Source organism: Protomyctophum bolini, assembly GCF_963924005.1.
Source record: "Protomyctophum bolini genome assembly, chromosome: 10".
Classification (NCBI taxonomy): domain Eukaryota; kingdom Metazoa; phylum Chordata; class Actinopteri; order Myctophiformes; family Myctophidae; genus Protomyctophum; species Protomyctophum bolini.
This window is the reverse complement of record NC_137871.1, coordinates 27576165-27596175: the sequence shown is the minus strand read 5'-3', so window position 1 is coordinate 27596175 and position 20011 is coordinate 27576165. Positions and strand designations below refer to the sequence as shown.

Here is a 20011-nt window from a genome sequence, read left to right as displayed (position 1 = left end):
CTTAAACATTAAATTCACATTGAAAATGAATGGAGAATTTCACGTCATGGTGTCTGAGCAAATACGCAGTGTCTATTTTACGCCATGATGTACGATAAGATTTTTTTATTTGAATCGTGAAAAGTAACAGTTTTGAAGATATGAGGTTTCATTTGCCACTCGAGATAATATAATTATCATCAGACCTGTCATTAGCTTGATTACCTATTGTAATACCTTTTCATTATCATAATTAGTCTATATAAAACAGAACCAATCTTCGATTATATCACATACATAAACATTTACAACATATTCTCTTTTGGCTGACCAAGCCCTGGGGACCTCCTACCTTAGGGTTTAATCATCCACATGCTTTCATTGCTTTCCCATTCCAACATGAAGAGCAGAGATCAAAGTCCAGGTTTCTGACACAAACTGTACAAGTAGTAGCCTTGAAAATATAAACAACCATGCCTACAATGATTACTTAGCCGAGGGTTGCGCCAAAATGCCAGAAAAGAATGCTGGGTCCGGTCCGGTGTGAAAACAGTGCTTCAAACACCCCCTCGTCTGCCGACTCCCCCCTGGCCGAAACGAAAACCCAGCGTGGACTGAAAGCAAACAGAAACCACACCTCGGGCAGGCAGTCACTGCCTGGTCTGGTCTCTCTCCACGCCCTGCTATACCTGCTGTAAGGGGTTAACAATACAGCCACAGAGTGACACAGCAAGGTGAGGTAACACGACACCACCTCTGCCTGACGGCCCGGTAACCAGGAGCAACGTCCTGGCGCTATCACGGACAGCAGGTACACTGACTGCATGCGGAAGCAGCCACAGGGACGACTAGGTCCACTGGGTCTCGTACACAAGGAGGAAAGAGCATTAAGGGAAGCAGACAAATACTAGTGAAAGGGAGGGGCTGAGGCGGAAGACAAAGCATAGCTAAATGAAGAGAGGAGACGGCTCAATGTCCCCGCTTCACAATAGCAACAATTGTTTGGCTCCGAGCAGTGGGTGGTGAGACAGTGGTGTAAAGTAGCACAGGTGGCATAGCTCAAAAGCTTTAGCCCGGCTCACATTCCTTGGGGCCTGGTGGAGACCCCTGTAGCGCAGATCCCAGTGCTCATGTCTCTAAAAGCAGTCTGGAGAGACTGCAGGAACAGTCAGGAAGACATGACTGACCACCCTTACTGCAGACCCATTCCAGCTGCTGGTCTGGTGGTCTCTACAGGAGCACATGGAACGAGAGTCAAACAAACAGCTGTAGTGGGGACATCAGTACTAGTCAGGCCAGCCGGCTCGCGTCAGGATTTGGGTGGAACCCGATACATCATGGGAGCCTGAATCCAAGTCATAACAGAGGGGCAAGCAGTTCTCAGATCACTGACAGACACATACATGACACATGCATGCGTACAGTCAGTGCTGGGCGTCATTCACCCAAGTGCAACACAACAACACACTCATTTGAGAGGAGAGGAAGACAGCAAGGAGGGGAGGCTAGCCTATATTATTTGGAAGGACCCACAGGAAGATGAAAAGGAAGACTGAATAGAAACTGGGTCATTACTACAGCACACTTTGCCACTGCTTGTCCTCATTAGTTGTGCTGTTGTGCGGCATTTCATTCTTTATTTTATTTTAGGGGTTCGACTCGTCTGTCGTGATCCAGGTTATGCAACGCGGCAGGATGTACAGTAACACGAGCATGTGTTATGTTCTGGCATCAGCCCTGGAGACCAAAACAGTGTTTGACACTTACAGCTTACCGTTTGTATCCTGGAGCGAGGCTATATTCTTCCACTAACTAACACGTTTCCTAGGAAGTGCTGTTCTACTGAATTCTGAAGTTTTGCATACATATTATCCATGTTTTGTTTGTGCAATTTCCTAATTTCTTCAATATAGACAATCTTATCTTACTTTTAAAGTGTCAACTTCCTCCCCATGCATATTGAAAGTCCTGTTTCTGATCAACTAGGTTCACAGGGTGATGCCGTTGAACTTGGGAAACTGCCTGGCCTGCACACTTCCAAACAATATTTGATGTATTTATACAAGACCATCGCTTCAGTATTTAATTGTAAGCACAGCAGTGGAATGGCACTCCTAGGAAATATGCTAACAGAAGGACCCAAAAGGTAAGTGCCAAACTAACATGTTTGCAGTGGGCATTGGGTTGTGCATAGCATTTATTGCTGCTGCTGGAGGTCTGAGGTTACCTCCAAGGTCTACTGTAATTACACTCCTTAAGAAAGAGTGGGGCTGGGAAACATGTGGATGCGGACATGCTCCCCTTGTTTCCATTTTCATTCCCAGCTCGTTCTGAATCAGAATAAAAAAAGATTTGGTGATGCTCCAGTGAGCTAATGAGGGACTTCCGGCTGTATCCTATGCGCTTCACTGTGGCTTCATGTAGTGTTCCAGTACTGGTCTTTCTTCAGAGCTCTGTGGACCGAGCCCCATAGGGTACTCCAGGCAGCTTGCCTGCCACCCGGCACAGAAAAATGCGCTAACACTTCACTTCCTCCTTGACTGACAGCTCTCTATAGTCACTCTATACAGCACGCTGCTGGGGTCTCTCCTGTTCCAAACCCCGGCAAAAGACGTGTGTCACACAAGGCGAGCGCTCAGTGTACTCAGCAGAGTTATTGGCTACAGATCTTAAGAACATCAGTGGGGATGCAGGAAGTCAATCATTTGCCAGTAGTACTCATCTGACTCATCTGTTTAAACTGGTTAAGTATTGTCAGCTCTGCAACACAAGCACACCAGAGTGTCCTTCGCTGTCCTACAAAGGAGGCACAGTGCTGCTGAAGCACGATAATTTGGTGCACAAACAATGACTCCTTTCAACCAAAACAAATGTTCAAGATGTTGCTTGTTTAGTGTGCCGGCTTGTAAGACAACATGAACTTACGAGGCTAATAAGAAATAAAGCTGCATTATATTCAACATTGACAATAACTTTTGCAGGTGCACAGAGAGAACATAAAAAGGTTTTGGGGGGGGGGGGGGGGGGGGGGATTAGGTAGATCTGTTTTCTTACACACGATTCCCCTCAGTGAGCCCATTTAGTTTCCTGTCCATTTATATGACATTGGTTTATGTTTTATTGAAAGCATAAGGAAATCTGAGGAGGGTCTTACTGTTGCTGCAACTCAAGTCTCCCACATTCCTCTCGTAGGCCAACCTGAGAACATAAATCTCATAATATCCTCTTCATTGTTGTTATAACATGCTGCTGCAGAAGCCCAAATCCCTGCATGTGAGAGAAGCTCCAAAAGCCACTCGACAAACTGAGTAAAAACTGTAAATGACAAGATGAATCCATTGACAGCCCATATATTTGTGAGCTTTTTCTTATACAGTAGTAGAGCCCGGATGTAGGATTATAACTCACTGGTTCTCAATGTGGTGTCCCAGGGACCCCCACTGTGTTCCTTGAGGAGGTTCCACTTCCAGGGGGTCCCTGGCTAAATGATTGATACTTAAAAAGCCAAATGGACACTTTTATGGGTCTTATAACTCTGAAAGCGTACACTAGTAGAAACTGAACCAAATGGACCCTTAAGGCTTCACCCATAACAAGTGTCCATCCATTTGGTTCCATTTTGTACACTGCTTTTATAACATCGTTTGTGGGTGTCAATCTGGGTGTCTTGGGAATCTAAAAGGTTGAGAATCATAACAGATATAGCCAGCTTCAGAATTACTGAAAAACTTGAAAGGCTAAAAGGAGGCCTCAAGCCAGCAGGAACTCTGCTACAGTAGAGCCGCAATTTGCAACTCTAGATTATTTTTAATAATGGGATGAATCTAGAGTTGCAATACCCGCCATTGACGGCCTACTCGTCCAATTTGCGTTTGCGATCTGCTTGTATTAAACAACATTAAACTCACCAACATTGCAGCACTAGGCCAAGCTTGAATTATCCTCTTTCAATCTGCCAGCTTTTGTTTCTTAATAATCCACCGTAGACATGTTATGAGCTACTTTCTGTGCAGGTGATTCTTTTTTTAAGTGCTGGAGTTTGGAAGCACTCGTAAGTCACTGAACGGCCCTGCGTACCACCTGTTTTGAATTTGCACATGATGCAGGAGGCAGCAGCGTGACCCGTTAAAAAAAACGAGTGCTTCCAAACTGCAACACTTAGAAAAAGAATCACATGCACAGAATGTCTTGACAGAAAGTAGCTCACAACATGACTACGGTTGATTTTTATGGAGAAAAAAAAAGCTTGGCAGATTGAAAGAGGATAATTCAAGCTTAGTCTAAAGCTGCAATGTTGGTGAGTAGGGAGTCAATGGAGGGTATTGCAACTCTAGATTCATCCCATTATAAAAATATCTAGAGTTGCAAATTGCGGCTAGGTAGTAGGTACAGTACAACTCATGAAAGGTTCTGTTACACCATTTCCGCACTGAACAAAATGAGTTCACTGGTGATGATGTCAATGTCTCCACTCTCTACACACACAACTGCAGAGCTGATAGTATGACAACACACACCTGTCTGAACTTCTGGAGTGACCACACCTCGTAAAGAGAGAACGCCTGACTGTGACTACAGTCCAATTAATGTACACAACAATGGGGACAGAAGCTAACCAACCTCCTCCAGACAGTTTTGACGAGTCGGGCCAGTAGCCTAACCAGGAATACTGTGTTGTTCCACCATTACTGCATTGTTAAAAAAATGCCAATGACTGAATGAATGAAGCATATTGACATGTTCTATTGAAACTACCGACCGTCAGTGTTGGGGAAGTTACTTTGAAAGCGTAGCTTGTAAAGCTACAAGTAGCTCACCATGGCAGTAGCTTGATCAAGCTACATAGCTACCCCTGGAGAAATGTAGCTTGTAAAGCTACAGCTACATAGGAAAAGTAGCTAAAAGCTACTTTTTATTTTTCAGCGTTAAATTGAGAATGTACATGCGGGAGACCCCTCCTCCCCTCTGGGAGACCCCTGCTCCCCTCTGGGAGACCCCTGCTCCCCTCTGGGAGACCCCTCCCACCCTGCTCCCCTCTGGGAGACCCCTCCTCCCCCTGCTCCCCTCTGGGAGACCCCTCCTCCCACCCTACTCCCATCTGGGAGACCCCTCCTCCCCCTGCTCCCCTCTGGGAGACCCCTCCCACCCTGCTCCCCTCTGTGAGACCCCTCCTCCCACCCTGCTCCCCTCTGGGAGACCCCTCCCACCCTGCTCCCCTCTGGGAGACCCCTCCCACCCTGCTCCCCTCTGGGAGACCCCCCCCACCCTGCTCCCCTCTGGGAGACCCCTCCTCCCCTCTGGGAGACCCCCCCACCCTGCTCCCCTCTGGGAGACCCCTCCTCCCCTCTGGGAGACCCCTGCTCCCCTCTGGGAGACCCCTCCTCCCCTCTGGGAGACCCACAATTGTAGCTTGTAACTTGAGTAGCTAAGCTACAAAAAATGACCGAAAAAGTAGCTGAGCTACTTGACGAGGTACACAAATATGAATGTAGCTAAAATACCACAAGCTACAGCAAAATGTAGCTAAGCTACGTAGCTCAGCTACATGTAGCTTAATACTCCCCAACACTGCCGACCGTACATGAACACACACGCCTGTCGAACGAGATACAAGCGCTAACTAACAGCCAGGCAGTCAAGTCATTCAGTCAAGACAGTATTTTGTTAAGTCAGTGGACAAACTTTTAACTTCTAGGCGATTTAATAACGCGACATTTGAACCCCCTGCGACAAGACAGTGTGTGTCCGTCACGGTCCAAGTTCTACTTCGTGATCTTAATGGCTAGAAAGAAAAGCTGCAGCTAAGAATAGCAGCAGCAGCAGCAGCGACCTAGCTCACACTACATTACTAGACAGTAGCTAAAAGGAAAGCTAATCCCACACAAACTTGTTCTACAACGGTGCGTTACACCGAAACGCCTGTTCTACCTGCTGCCACAACGGTGCCATATTTACCACCGCAGCGACACAAGTAACAACGGTTATTTTCCCCTTCCTCTCCTGCGACGGTCTGTCTGCCCTGTCCCCGGGGACCCCCTTCCTTCCTTGGCTTGTTCGCTCGCTCACCTCGGTTTCAGTGTCATGGACTTCTGTTGTAGTGGGTTGGTTTAGTGTCTTCTTCACCCAGCCATTAGGGAATTCATGCGGCTTCTCGTCTCTCTCTACTAGCTGACTGCTCCTCTCTGCTGCCTGCCTGCTGTTAGTTTGTATTCACAGTAAGCCCATCCCCCCATCCATGCATGCATTCGTCCGCGTTGTGTTTGAAAGTAAAGTAGTACAACAACTTCAACATTAACAAGGGTAGGCAGCGAGAAGTTGGAACGAAGAAGGAGCTGTGTGTTTTTCCGCTGCGTTTTTCGCTTCTTCTACCGTAGTACACCGGCTTCTTTTTAAAGTTTCTTCGCAGTGGATGATGAATAATGCAGGCGGTATTCCATTCCACTCTCTCTCTCTGTTGTGGACTGGACTTGTTTCCTCTTTCCCCCTTGTTCCGTGTGTGTGTGTGTGTGTGTGTGTGTGTGTGTGTGTGACTGACTGTGTGTGTGACTGTGTGCTCAGTCAGTCCGCTGACAGAGGCTTGGAAACGGGGCAGGAGGGAGGGAGGGAGCGGGACAGCAGCGCAAGCGCTCCAGTCGCCCGCCTTGTCGCGCGCCGAAAATAGCCAATCTACAAGCTCACAACGCAAAACGTTTTGCGTTGTGAGCTTGTAGATCGGCTATTTTGTTTTGGGGGGGCTAATCATATGGGGCTAATAATGCAAAGTGGCTCTGGCTGGCGGCGCCCCTAAAGCTGAATAATGCATACTAGCCTTTTTTCCCCCTTTTTTCTTTACAGTAAGCCGCCTATCAGGAGCACTGTCCTCATTTGCTGCCCACACTCCCACAGCACACGAATCAAGCCAGCTTTAAGACAGCAAGCCAGAAGCCAGCATTCTTTTTCATTTGTTGATTGTTATTTATTGTCTTGCTGACTCATCATGACTGACATAATTTTTTTGTCGAAAACCATTTTGGTTTGACAATAAACGTAGAAATGATCCATTATAAGAAAATCATCACCATGTTAAGTCTCAAAGGGACTTGATTTGCTTTGTGTTTTGTTGTATCAAAGGCCTTGGTTATAATATAAAGGAAAGGAATAAGGATCAGCATTCTACCCCTCAGAGACTTTGATTTTGAACTGCAAACAAAAAGCCCATTGTTCTGTGTTTTTATTTTTTATATTAAACTAATAATAACATACCGGTCTGGTATGTGTGTGTGTGCTGGTGGAGTGAGTGGGATTTATTTAGGCCTCAGAATTTTGGTTTATTGAGAGGATAGCTCCTTATATTAAGATGCAGCATCTCATTTTAGAGGGCTTCTATACACTTTTTTAAGTATAAAGCTATTAAATATTATCTGTATAGTTATCTGTATATGAAGCCTAAAAGCCAAACAGAAATGTAATTTCTATCATCATAATTTTTCAACTGCGATTGAGATCATCATCCTAAATATTTTTACTTTGAACCTCTTACTAAGCTGGGATGACCAGATTCATTCATATTCACAGAAAGATATATCGACAGAAACACAATGAAATCATTACTCGCAATTATTTGAGTCAAATTTTCAATAAAATAAATAAAATTCCATAATGCTGAGATCAATACAATTTTCGGCTTTCTGATCCGGTCTGGAGCGTAAATATCATCATGTCATCAGGCGGCCAGAACACACGACCGGAATCTCCGTCACCGTGCATCTCCAAAATGATTCCCCTAGTCTAGTGTGAAATGTGTTTAGTTTGGTATAATGGTTTCATTTCTTTTGTTATAATAATCGTTTGGTATGTGTCCATCTTTTGTTCTAACTCCTAGCGTGAGACTTAACTAATTGATTCGCCTTAATGTATGAATGAATCCATTGGAATAGCCAATGTACAAGACGTGAGGTTAGCCCTAGAGTAGGGGTGCTCCTACCTTCCGGCCGGTACTGGGCGATAATGGTGACAGTCTGTCCAGCCCTCTTCAGTGCTGCGGCTGCCTGCTCATGAGTGGCATTCCGCAGGTTGACCCCATTCACCTGAATCAAACACGCAGACATAAATAATTATACAATAATATGACACTGTGTTGCACAAACTGAATACCAGCTATACTAGTCAATATCAGTGGTCCTTTTTGACCATGCACCCCCTGTTACCTCCTGACCTAGTTGACGCACCACCCCCCACATGGAAATAGAAATTGCATAAGCTATATGGAGACATACATTTCCTATTTATCCACATATATGAACCTGAATATGGCATATACGGTATATGCAGCATAGGCTAGCCTACAGTATATTCTGCATATATTTTGCCATATTGGCATAATATGTTAATATATTTAAAATAAAACCATAGCATCACCATTAGCCTTTTCATGTCGCGCACCCCCTAGAAGGCGCACCACAAGTTTGAGAACCACGGCTCTATATCATAATAGCCTATACATGTCAGAGGTATTTCTTTTTTTTCCCCCTTTCTTTTTTACCTGTAATTTACTGAAAGAAATGTACTGAAAGTACTGTACAATGAATATGTATGGATAAAAAACAAATCCAGATGAAAGATTTGCTTATCTGCAGAGGAAATAGGCTGTCATGACCACTAGATCTCCAGTTGGAGAGATAAATCACTGTACATGACAGAAACCTGCGACAAAAAAAAGCCTACATGTAGATGCAAGTCAAATTAGGGAATGCACTCAGCAGCTGCATGCTCTGCAAAGGTACTTATCTTTCATCATGGAAATGTCATGTCAAATCCGCCATATCCTATATGTTTAATTATACTTATTATTATATTATACATTTTGTCAACTTTTCTTGTTTTACCACAATATGGCACCATGTTAGATTTGAGATGTTACTTTTTCTATGAATTTTTGTCCAAATTGTCAGTCATCTGCTTAAAATACAAATCTGCAATTACAGTATGGTGTCTGCAACATCCCCCAACTCAGTTTTCATCTGCTCGATTGAAGACATTTCTTTCGCACTAAAACAGATTTACTGACCTTTTCAAGTAAGGAATGTGTCACAGTTAAAGGTTTCCATGTATTTAGAGGCTGCAGAATGTTTGCTTACATTAGCAGTATTTGCACAGCATTGAAGTAATGCAGACCTGAGTATCATGTTATGTTGGATCCTGAAGATTGCCAAAAGCCCTTTTTCTGTGTCATGAATCAAACTTTAACAGTTGAGGAGTTTTGAGATTTGTATGGCGATATAGTTTAAATATTTATTAGAGCTTTAACAGTTTAACTGCATAACCCGCAATCCACGCTATTTAATCTATTGTCTCCCCATGCGTATAATACGACAAACCCGCTATTTGTTTTATGTGTTTAATTCACCGTTTTGTAATAATTTAAAATAAATAGCTTTAAGATGATTTAAAGCGCCTTGGATAAAGGCGCTATATACATTTTACATAAGCTGATGTTAACTAGTTTTTGTCTTATTCCCTAACTTGAGTAAACTAAAGACCTGGAGGCGTGATCAATGCCATTTGGCTATTCTGAGTGGCCAAAGAGCATTGATCACGCCTCCAGGTCTTTAGTTTACTCAAGTTAGGGAATAAGACCTGGTACTTAAGACACGCAAAATACAGCAGACTGAAGCTCAAACTGGGTGGAAACATTTCAGAGATAAAAATAAAAAAATGCTTTGGAAAACCAATGTATTTATTTAGGGCGGTCCTCAGCTGTGCTATAGCCCCTACGTTGAATTTAGATTTCCCCAGACGAGACGTTATTGAGAGTAGGCGGAGATCGTCTGGGCTTTACGCGAGACTACTCACTAATCTGTGCTACTCCCTCACACAACAAGTTATGATACAGTCAGTAATTGCGGTTAAATTGGTGGGCTGAAAATGGAGCTAAATCACAGACCGAGAGGATGCGGTCGCCCCGCCGCAGCTCTCCGCTCAGGTCCGCCGGCCCTCCCGCCAGGATGAAGGAGACGAAGATACCCTCCCCGTCCTCTCCGCCGACGATGTTGAAGCCCAGGCCCGTGGAGCCCTTGTGCAGCAGCACCTTCCGCGGCTCCCTGCCAAACAGAGCCACGGCGTCGGGGCGCGGGGCGGGACTGAGAGCACAGGACAGGGAGAGGAGGACAAGAAAGAGACAGAGAGGGAGAGAAGAGGGAAGGAAAACAGAGATATTTTAGGAAAACAAACAACTATCTTCTAGCTGTTTATCATGTTCATAATACCAAGTTTGCATGGGTGTGTTCTAGTTAAACAGCCACATAACAGTATAGGGTGACAGCTTTATGTACGGTTAGCCATTCTGTATATCTGGAAGTGAACAGTTTCCAATGACACATTAAAATGGCTACCATAACACAATTCCAAAACAAATGATTAAAATGTGAATTATACCCGTGTATGGTTATTGGCATTATTTGCCATTATGTGATGTTACAGAAACACTCCCTTTGTAGCCGTGTACAGCACTGCTGCTGCCATTTATGTTTTCAGCACAATCACAGAAGCAAGAATGAAATTGGCGACAAACTGGACCTATTAACCGCTTGACCAATAGAAAACGAAGACAACACACTACAGTTAAGTGACGGAAGGATGCAGTGAGTGTGTGTGTGTGTGTGTGTGTGTTCAAATATGATTATTTTTGGGGGCCGTGTACTTAAAAGGTTGAGAACCACTGGAGTAAAGTTCCTGCCCACCACCCTGGAGAGACTGAGGTTGGAGAATCCTCCTCCACGGTCCATCTGTCTTGGCCGGGGCGTTCCAACCACAACAAATATTATTGGCTGTGTTCACGGGTGGGTGATCTCAGGGGAGTGTGTTTCTCCTCAACGACTTACACCATGCAGAGTCAAAACAGGAGACACATGGCTGAACAGGACAGTGGCCTTGTGGTTAGAGTGTCCGCCCTGAAACTGGGAGGTCGGGGGTTTGATCCCGGGTAATACCAAAAGACTGTAAAAATGGGACACAATACCTCCCTGCTTGGCACTCAGCATCAATGGGTTGGATTGGGGGGTCAAATCAACTAATGATTCCCAAGTGCGGCGCACGCTGCGGCTCACCGCTCCAAGAGATGGGTCAAATGCGGAGAACAAATTTCCCTGCAGCAACGTGTGTGACTAATTGTACGACTTTGACTTTGTCTCTTCACCCTCCCCAAAACTAGTATAACTAGTATAGGGGTCAGCTGCTGTGACAAGGGTCATTAGGGATTAGCATAACAACTGAATTGTCCTTTGTTCAGGGTTGACTACAGTTCTGTGGAAAACTGGCAGAAAAAGACCCACTCTCTGCATAAGGAAGACTCCTTAGACAGAGACTAAGGAAATAGTACGTATTTATTTTAACATGCTCATAAAGTGCTCAAAGTGAGGCGTGCAAAAAAGTAGCAGACAATTCGGTCCTATAGGACCTTCGTCAGCGCTATATCATATATAAAACAGAAGGTTTCCTCATCAGAGAGCTGTCTGCCTTGCCTGCCTTGCCTGCCTGCCTGCCTGCCTGCCTGCCTGCCTGCCTGCCTGCCTGCCTGCCTGCCTGCCTGCCTGCTTGCTTGCCTGCCTTTCTGTCTGCCTGTCTGGACACACATGTCCACAGACACAATGAGCGGCCTCATGCTTGAAGGGCTAATGGAAGCTCTGTTTTAGCTTTAGCTTCTATGACTCATCCTCTGACAGACTATTCAGACTGCTTGGGTTTTATGATGACTAGTGACTGAAGCCAAAACCACTGCTGTACTATGGGCCATCAAATGCCTTGAGAATGCTTCACACAAATGCAAAAATACACAATTTGTAGGAGGCCCTACAAAACATACGCACGCACGCACACACGCACCCCGACAGTGTAACCACCTCTTGAAAAATGAGGACCAGCACAAAGATAGCTGTATAAGTGCGCGCACACACACACACCCACAAACACACACACGTCACATAGAAACCCACGCACAGTCACCACACTTAACAGAAAACGCAGCATGGTTCCCATTAGTGGGCTCCTCTTGCAGTACTCTGCGGTCTACAGGAACAATCTCTAATGGCTACATGTGCTCTACGTTGCTGTTGAGACCATTCTCCCATCGATGGCAGCGCAGACAGCATTAATAGAACATCGTACTTTTGACCACATTGGAAACAGCCCCTGATCAGTCCACTAAAACAGCTGAAGAGCCATGGAAAGTTCTAAATAAAGTTCGGATAAAAGGGTTCTCCAGAAAAGTCAGATGGCATCCGTATTGAATATTTATATTATGCTGAACGCAGGACTCCGAGTTCTGACAATATGTTTCTGAAATTAAATGTATTTTAGATGATAACAGCCTTTTATGGTGAATGGGAAAGAATTATAGCAGTGGAAAATAGAAAGAATCTGAGTCTAATTTGCACTCCTAGCATTAGCGTTCTTAGCGATGTATGGTCCAGACAGTCATTCAATATCCTCATTTTTGTTTACAACCTTGGACAAAAACCTACAGGAGGAACACAGGTAAAAAGCTTTATAATAAATAAAACGCCAAAAAGCAATTCCCAGGAAATATTGTGAAACATCTGATTTGACTTCAACAACAAGTCAGAGTTCATTAGCCTTGCATGATCCGAGTCCACAAGCTCCTCAAGGCACACAGACAGATCTCCATCATGTTACCGTAGCTTGGTGACGTGTCTCGAGGCACACAGACAGATCTCCATCATGTTACCGTAGCTTGGTGCCGTGTCTCGAGGCACACAGACAGATCTTCATCATGTTACCGTAGCTTGGTGACGTGTCTCGAGGCACACAGACAGATCTCCATCATGTTACCGTAGCTTGGTGCCGTGTCTCGAGGCACACAGACAGATCTCCATCATGTTACCGTAGCTTGGTGCCGTGTCTCGAGGCACACAGACAGATCTCCATCATGTTACCATAGCTTGGTGCCGTGTCTGCTCCCGGAAGACCGTCTCCTAAACGAGCGCTCAGGCGAGCTCCTTAGCGCCAGCGACATTGAGGACGAGATGTTGACTGTGAACATGACTGAGGCGACTCCACAACTCTTAGTGTTCTCTCTGTGTCTTCTCTCTCTCTCTCCGTCTCTGCATGGTGAGAGAACCCCTGTGTACTGCATATGAAGAAGACCTGGTGTTCCTATCTCGGCCTGTTGGGTCTGTGATGGGAAACAGCCTCCTCTTTGGGCTGTCACACAAACACTGTTCTCCTCAACCTTTGCTATAGCGAGGCGAGACTTAACCCTCACACTAGGGCAGGGGTTCTCAACCTGTGGGTCGCCAAATTATTTTGGGGGGTCCCCAAATTATTTTCATATAGTACACATCGTACATGCATACACCTTCCCTAATGATTCTATCTGGTTTCAGTAAAAAAAACGTTGAGAACCCCTGCACTAGGGCATTAAGCAACTAGTCGACTATTCAACTAGTCGACTAGTAAATCCACTAGTTGACCTTTTTGTAGGCCTCAAGATCGGCTAGAATGCTAGATTATAGTCAACAAAGTACCGTACAGTTTTTAAATGTACAAATATATATACTTTTTAAATCTTTTTTTAAACTAGGCAACCAATTAACTAGTAAAAATCACTAGAAGTGAAAGCCCTACCTCTCTCTCACACACACACACACACACACACACACACACACACACACACACACACACACACACACACACACACACACACCACAGATCACCTCTACCTCATCCTCAACCCTCACACACACACACACACACACACACACACACACACACACACACACACACACACACACACACACACACACACACACACACACACACACACACACCACAGATCATCTCTACCTCATCCTTAACCCTCACACACACACACACACACACACACACACACACACCACAGATCACCTCTACTGCATCCTTAGGGGAAGCTGCCTGCAGGATCATCCTTCATGCACCCGTCTTGGCCAAATGCGGTCCCGCCACATTTAGGCGATTACGATTGTACCTAAACCTAACATAGATTGGTTACGATCAACATATGGAATGAATTCTGTACTGGCCATATATGGAGCGTGTCTTTGTACAGGGTTTGATGGGTCCCTGGAACTACATATTTTCAGATGGGGGTCGGCGGCGCCAATTACATATATTTTTGGGGGTCCTTGACATGAAAATATTTGAGTACAACTGACATAGAAACACAGGTTTTTCATAAAACTGTCAGGATGTAGAAGACATGTGGTAGAATCGTCCTCAGGTCTAAATGGGTTAGAAAGCAGTGGGTGTGCAATGTGTAAAGGGGAGGTCATCCCAGGTCCCTCACTGTCTCTACCATTGGATCCCACTCCCCCCACAGCACACCTGTCCGTCCGTGTACTAGACCAGGCAGGTGGACGACGTCCCCTGCTAATATGACAAGAGTGTACAGCGAACAAAAACCCACACAAACGGAGGAGTTAATGAATCAAACATCTTAAATGGGACGTTTGATGTCACTTCCTCAGAGAGCCGGACTGACTGCACGCTGGGCGGCAGGCTGCGTTTCCTTCTGGAGCAAAGACTAGAAAAGGGGCAACGGTGGAAGTGACTGTTTACTATGCTATTGTTGGAGGTATTCTCTATGGGAGAGGAATTACTGTGCGCACAACCACACACACACACACACACACACACAGTGCACGTGCGTGCATGTGTGTGTTTGTTTGCATGTGTGCATGCGTGCATGTGTGGGTGAGTTGGAGGGAGCACTATTTGTACCTGTCCTCACAATAACAGCCAGAGAAAGGTTTTAGCAATTCCTTGAAAAGGAGTGAATTCCAAAGGTTTTAGCATACAGGGATGAAGCACTCCCTCCTTATCATGGGAGGTGCTTTGCCCCGTTGTCTTTTCATCCATGCCTGGAATGTAAACAGTTATATTGCAGTAAAACCCATCTCTCTCTCTCTCTCTCTCTCTCTCTATCTCTCTAGCTATGTCTCCTGTGACTCTCTCTCTCTCTCCTAATTCTCTCTGCCTCTCTGCTGGGCTGTCCGAGGCGCTGCAGCAGCTCAGTCCTAATGCTGTGGATGAACACGTGGGCGGTGTGGGTCAGCGGGTCGCGCTGCCCTGGGCTCAGCTTGGTAATTGGCTCTGCTTGGCTGATTAATGGTGGACACTGCAGATGGACGCCATTTTCCCCACAAACAGACACCGCCTCTCATGGCATTGTATTTCTCCCCTTTTTCCCACCCTGGCAGGATAACAGGCTCATGGCTGGCAAGTATTGATGAAAGATAGAGCACATACTCACTCTCTCTCTCTCTCTCTCTCTCTCCAAATCTGCCGCTTTATATTTTACCAGTGGATTTGGGGAAGAAATGTATTCACTGCTAAGGTGACAGACGACGCCGTAAGATATCTCAAGCGTATCTCAGTGCAGCTGAGAATAAAATAAGAGCGATGAATAATGAATTAACATGAACTCAATCAGATCTGCCACGATGATCACCCTTTTTTCACACAACATGTAGCGCTTAGAAACGTTTGTTCTATAGTGGGGTAATCAGTGGACCAGTGTTGTTTTTGGCAGAAAAATTAGATTTTTTTGTTTTAGTCATGAATAGTTTTCATTTAGTTTGAGTCACATTTTTGTCACCTGGAATGTTTTAATGTTAGGTCTTGGAGATGGCTGATTTTAAGCTGATTTTGCTGAAAATAGCCGATCTATTCAATCGGTAGATCAGCTATTTTCAGCACACAACCAAGTGTAAAATGACTTAGAGTGGATCTCTTGTCCACTATAGTCCCTTCCTAACACTTTAGTCTAGTTTCTACTTGTTGACGAAATTGTCAGTAAATGTGGTCTTATAGTTTTAGTCATCATAGCTTAGTTTTAATTTAGTTCCCCCCCCGAGTTCTGGTTATCAATGCGTGAAGTTCTCAGTCAAAGCTCAAAGTTGAGGAACATGCCAAAGTTACTGATAAGCTCACATGCGGCATGCGGGCACGCCGGGCAGCGCTCCTACTGCTGTATTTACACAAGCTGTTCTTTGCACACACACACACACACACACACACACACATACACACCCTAGTCGTTGCAGTGTTGTTCTCAGGATTCTGTTCAGTGAAGTGCATGAGGAACGTCATTGCCTGCCACCACGTGCACAAAATAATACAAACACAAAGCGTTTTCTGTCGATAAGATAGTCAAAGCGCAAGCGAGACACACAATACTCATGGTGCAGTACACACACACACACACACACACACACACACACACACACACACACACACACACACACACACACACACACACACACACACACACACACACACACACACACACACACACACACACACACACACACACACACACACACACACACACACACACACACACACACACACACACACACAGTGAGTTGTCTTGAACTTTATTCCAGCGCTCCAGTGACACAGTGAAGCGCCAATCAACGATATCCTTTCGTTTAAACATTTCCATTCACCCGCTTCTCTCCACACAATTCCTGTTTGGTTGCATAAAATGAGGAAAAAACACATTCTTGCTGTTAGCCAGTTACCTTACCTGTGATATTTAAGCCTAAACTAACACAGGGTGGCTTGAGCAACACTAGAACGGCGACTCATCAGCAGCAATAGCTTGGCCCCTGCCTGTTCCAGATTAGCCAGTTGGATGTTTTATGGCTAGGCTAGAAAAACATGCATTTCGGTGTTAATATTAGGATTGGGCAATTAGAGAGGAGGAGGAGGAGATCCCGGGGCAGACCAATTGGCACAGTTGGAGGAATCACATTGACTCACTGTCCTTGGAATGCCTCAGATGGAAGTGACAGTACGAATGTTGCTCTTGAGAGGAATGTAATGTCTGGAGCTCTCTGGTGGAGCTGTTGCCTCCGCGACCCGACTATGGATAAGCGATTGAAGATGGATGGATGGATGGCAACTAGAGATGGGTTCAGCGATTAGGGTTAGAGCATAGACTGTAAAAAATATGGACAAAGCGATCCCCGGGTCTAACATGGACGTAAAATGAAGCCTGTAATTCCTTGCACTGTAAGTTGCCATATTTCTAGATCCGTTTGGGCCCAGCTGGCCATTGGCTGGCCCAGACAACGAGGCGGGACTTCCCCCCTTACTCTTCGTTGGTTTTTATTTTGACTGAACGGGGGGTGGCTCCCGTTCATAGACTGTAACGGTAGCCACGCCCCTCAGAACATACGCGACTTTATCATCATTTTCTTTTAATAAATGGGACCATAATTTTACAAAAAGAATATTATGACATGAGAAATGAGACTTTAAACTAGTGACTGGAAGCAGAAAGTATTCATGACCATGTTTATTAAGATAATACAGTCTAGGTGAAGTTGGGCCCAAATACAAGGGCCTCTATGGAGCTATGGGTTTTTTTGGGCCCAATGACAGCGCCACAACAGGCCATTATATGAACTTTCAGGAAGTCCCGATTTCCTTAGTGGCTTCACGAAATATCTGTCTGACTGCCCCCCTGGGTTAGAGTTATGCTTAACAGTACCGTCGGTGATGCAAAAAGCAGATCTACAAACTGCACTGCGATACGCTGTGAGGTTGTAGAATGGCTATTTTCATTCACCGGCGCAAACCTAAATATAACTCAGGCTTTATAGGTCTAAAAGAATGAAGGTATGGGGTGCCCCGGTGGTGCAGTGATAAAGTAGCTGCCCACCGACACGGAGTCAATCCACTGTGTGGAGCACGCATCCGGCTTTGTCGAGCGACTACACAAACACAATTGGACCGTGTTCTGTTCGGGGGAGGAACGCCGGGCAGGGAAGGTGATATTAGTCACTGCACATACACCTACGTACGCTGGGGGGGGGGGGGGGTCGTCAGCACCTGTCAGCAGGAAGGGTTGGGTGCTGGGAGCAAGACAAAGACTTTACGTATGTCCTCTCGGTAGGTGCTCCTCTCACTCGCAGGCGGAAAGCTAGTATAGGATACAACTGCAGTGACAACACACAGACATGTGTGTGGGGAGGAATCATTTTCCACGAAGACAAAATTTGGAGAGAAAAAGGGGTAAAAAGAAAGAAGCTAAAAGAAAGAAGTGTGCGTGTGTGTTTGTGTTTGCGCATTTGTGTCTGTGAGTCTGTGTGTGTGTACGTGCGTGGCTTGCGCACGTGCTTGCGTTTGTGTATCTGCGACGATGACACAACTGTGGGGGATGCATGCGCAGATGGGCAGAAGGAACGATCCGAAGTCTGAGTCATCCTGGGCGACCGGTCTGCACCACTTTCTTGGGAGAGGCCTGGCCTGCTCCAACTATAGAATCCATCTAAAATAAGCCCTCCTCGACGGAGAGAGGCTGCTGAGAGAGGAGAGGAGAGGAGAGGGCTCTCCTCTCCTCTCTGCCTGTCAGTCTGAAGGAGCCTCTTGCCCATCATCCGTGATCTGGACGGGGACCGCTGTCAGCTGTGTGATGTCGGCGTGTGTAGACGGCTAGAGAGCGAGCAGACGTGACACACAGACCTACCGGGAGCACACAGGTGTGTGCACGACTGCACGTGTGGCACGCTTAAAGGTTGATTAATACCGAGCTAGCGTGCCTGCGTCGCACGCAACGGAAACAGCCGACCTATACAAGGTCACCCCGAGCTTGTAGATTGTGAGCTTGTATAGGCCGGGGCTGTTTTCACAAGCTTGTAGATCCGCGCGCGACACGGCATGCACGGTTTTGTCCATTTAAGTCTTCCGTACCGTGCAATCGTACTGTACACCAGTGGTTCCCAAACGTTTTCATGTCAAGGACCCCCAAATTGACACTAAATACCCGGCGGACCCCCTTTTGGAAAGATATGCCAAGATTTTTAGGGCTCTAGCAGTGATTTTCAACCTGTTTAATGTCAAGGACCCCCAGTTTGACATGCATTAGTCTATGGACCCCCATTTAATAGCATTTCTATCTCTGGGACCCCCAATTTATATTGTAAAATTAATGCTAATTTGTACACTCTCAGAGTTACAGACCCATAAGGGTCCATTTGGTTCCAAACTATCATTTAGCTTGGTCCCCCCCTGGAACTCCCTCAAGGACCCCTGGGTGGTCCCCGGACCACACTTTGGGAACCACTGCTGTATACACTGTACAATGTGTGGTGCGTGTCATCATCTAGTATCGCATTGCACACGCACACCTGTGTACAGTGCATGTGGATAACGTGTGACGTGCACGTGTGTGTGTGTGTGTGTGTCAGCACATTATGAGCGAACGTCTGGGCGTATCAGGGTGTTGTGACGGGCTGCCTGTGTGATGAAAGGGTACAGGATCCGAGTGCATGCATGGCCTGCTTTTTTCCCCACCGTGCGCTAGAATGAATCACGACAGCTTGGGAGGAATGTCCGACGCTCCTCCTGCAGGGCTTTTGTTGGCCCGCGCCACGCCGCGTGTGTGCGTCTGTGTGTGTGGGTGCGTGTGTGTGTGCGTGCGTGCGTGCGTGCAGCGCTGCGGCCTCTCTCTCTCTCTTCCCCAATACATGTATGGTAATAACGGCCCAGACGCGCTGTTTATATTTACACCAGGATAGCTTGCGGGCAGATCATTCCTGCGAGCACGAGTCTACCCCCCCCCACCCCTCCCCAATACCGTCGCTTCATTAAAAAAAACCACAGACCTTCCCCCTGCTACGATCTGCTTCTCTATCTCTCTGTGACACTGACACACACATGCACGCACGTGCACAAGCACACGCACACACAGAGAGATTGGCAAGTGTATACTGGCACCCACACATACCCATATGAAGAACACAGACATAGCTGGCATGCACAACCGCACTCAGTCGCTCAACTCAAGTCAGTTGTACCTTACATAAATACACTGGGCAACCTGCCCAGCAATAGAGGAGGCATTCATTCGTCCATGACAAGGTGGATGGGAGATGAGAGAACACGTATAAAAAAAATAACGTAAACATATATGATATAACATGCGACACCGCGCATGGAATTATAACACACATGACGGAGAGCCGCCACCGCCGCCGCCTCTTGCACGTGA

At 46.0% G+C, this 20011-nt stretch overlaps 1 protein-coding gene across 13 annotated transcripts in view; it reads right to left on the bottom strand.

Moving 5' to 3' along the window:
- The window catches only part of dlg3 (discs, large homolog 3), a 154793-nt gene that overhangs the window by 20216 nt on the left and 114566 nt on the right, over positions 1–20011 (bottom strand). For all 13 annotated transcript variants that reach the window (XM_080773842.1, XM_080773836.1, XM_080773838.1 and 10 more), the window contains 2 exons: positions 9902–10097; positions 7943–8045 (listed from right to left, as the gene is read on the bottom strand). In XM_080773842.1, the coding sequence (XP_080629968.1) occupies positions 7943–8045; positions 9902–10097 (299 nt within the window). The remainder of the gene's footprint in view (positions 1–7942; positions 8046–9901; positions 10098–20011) is intronic.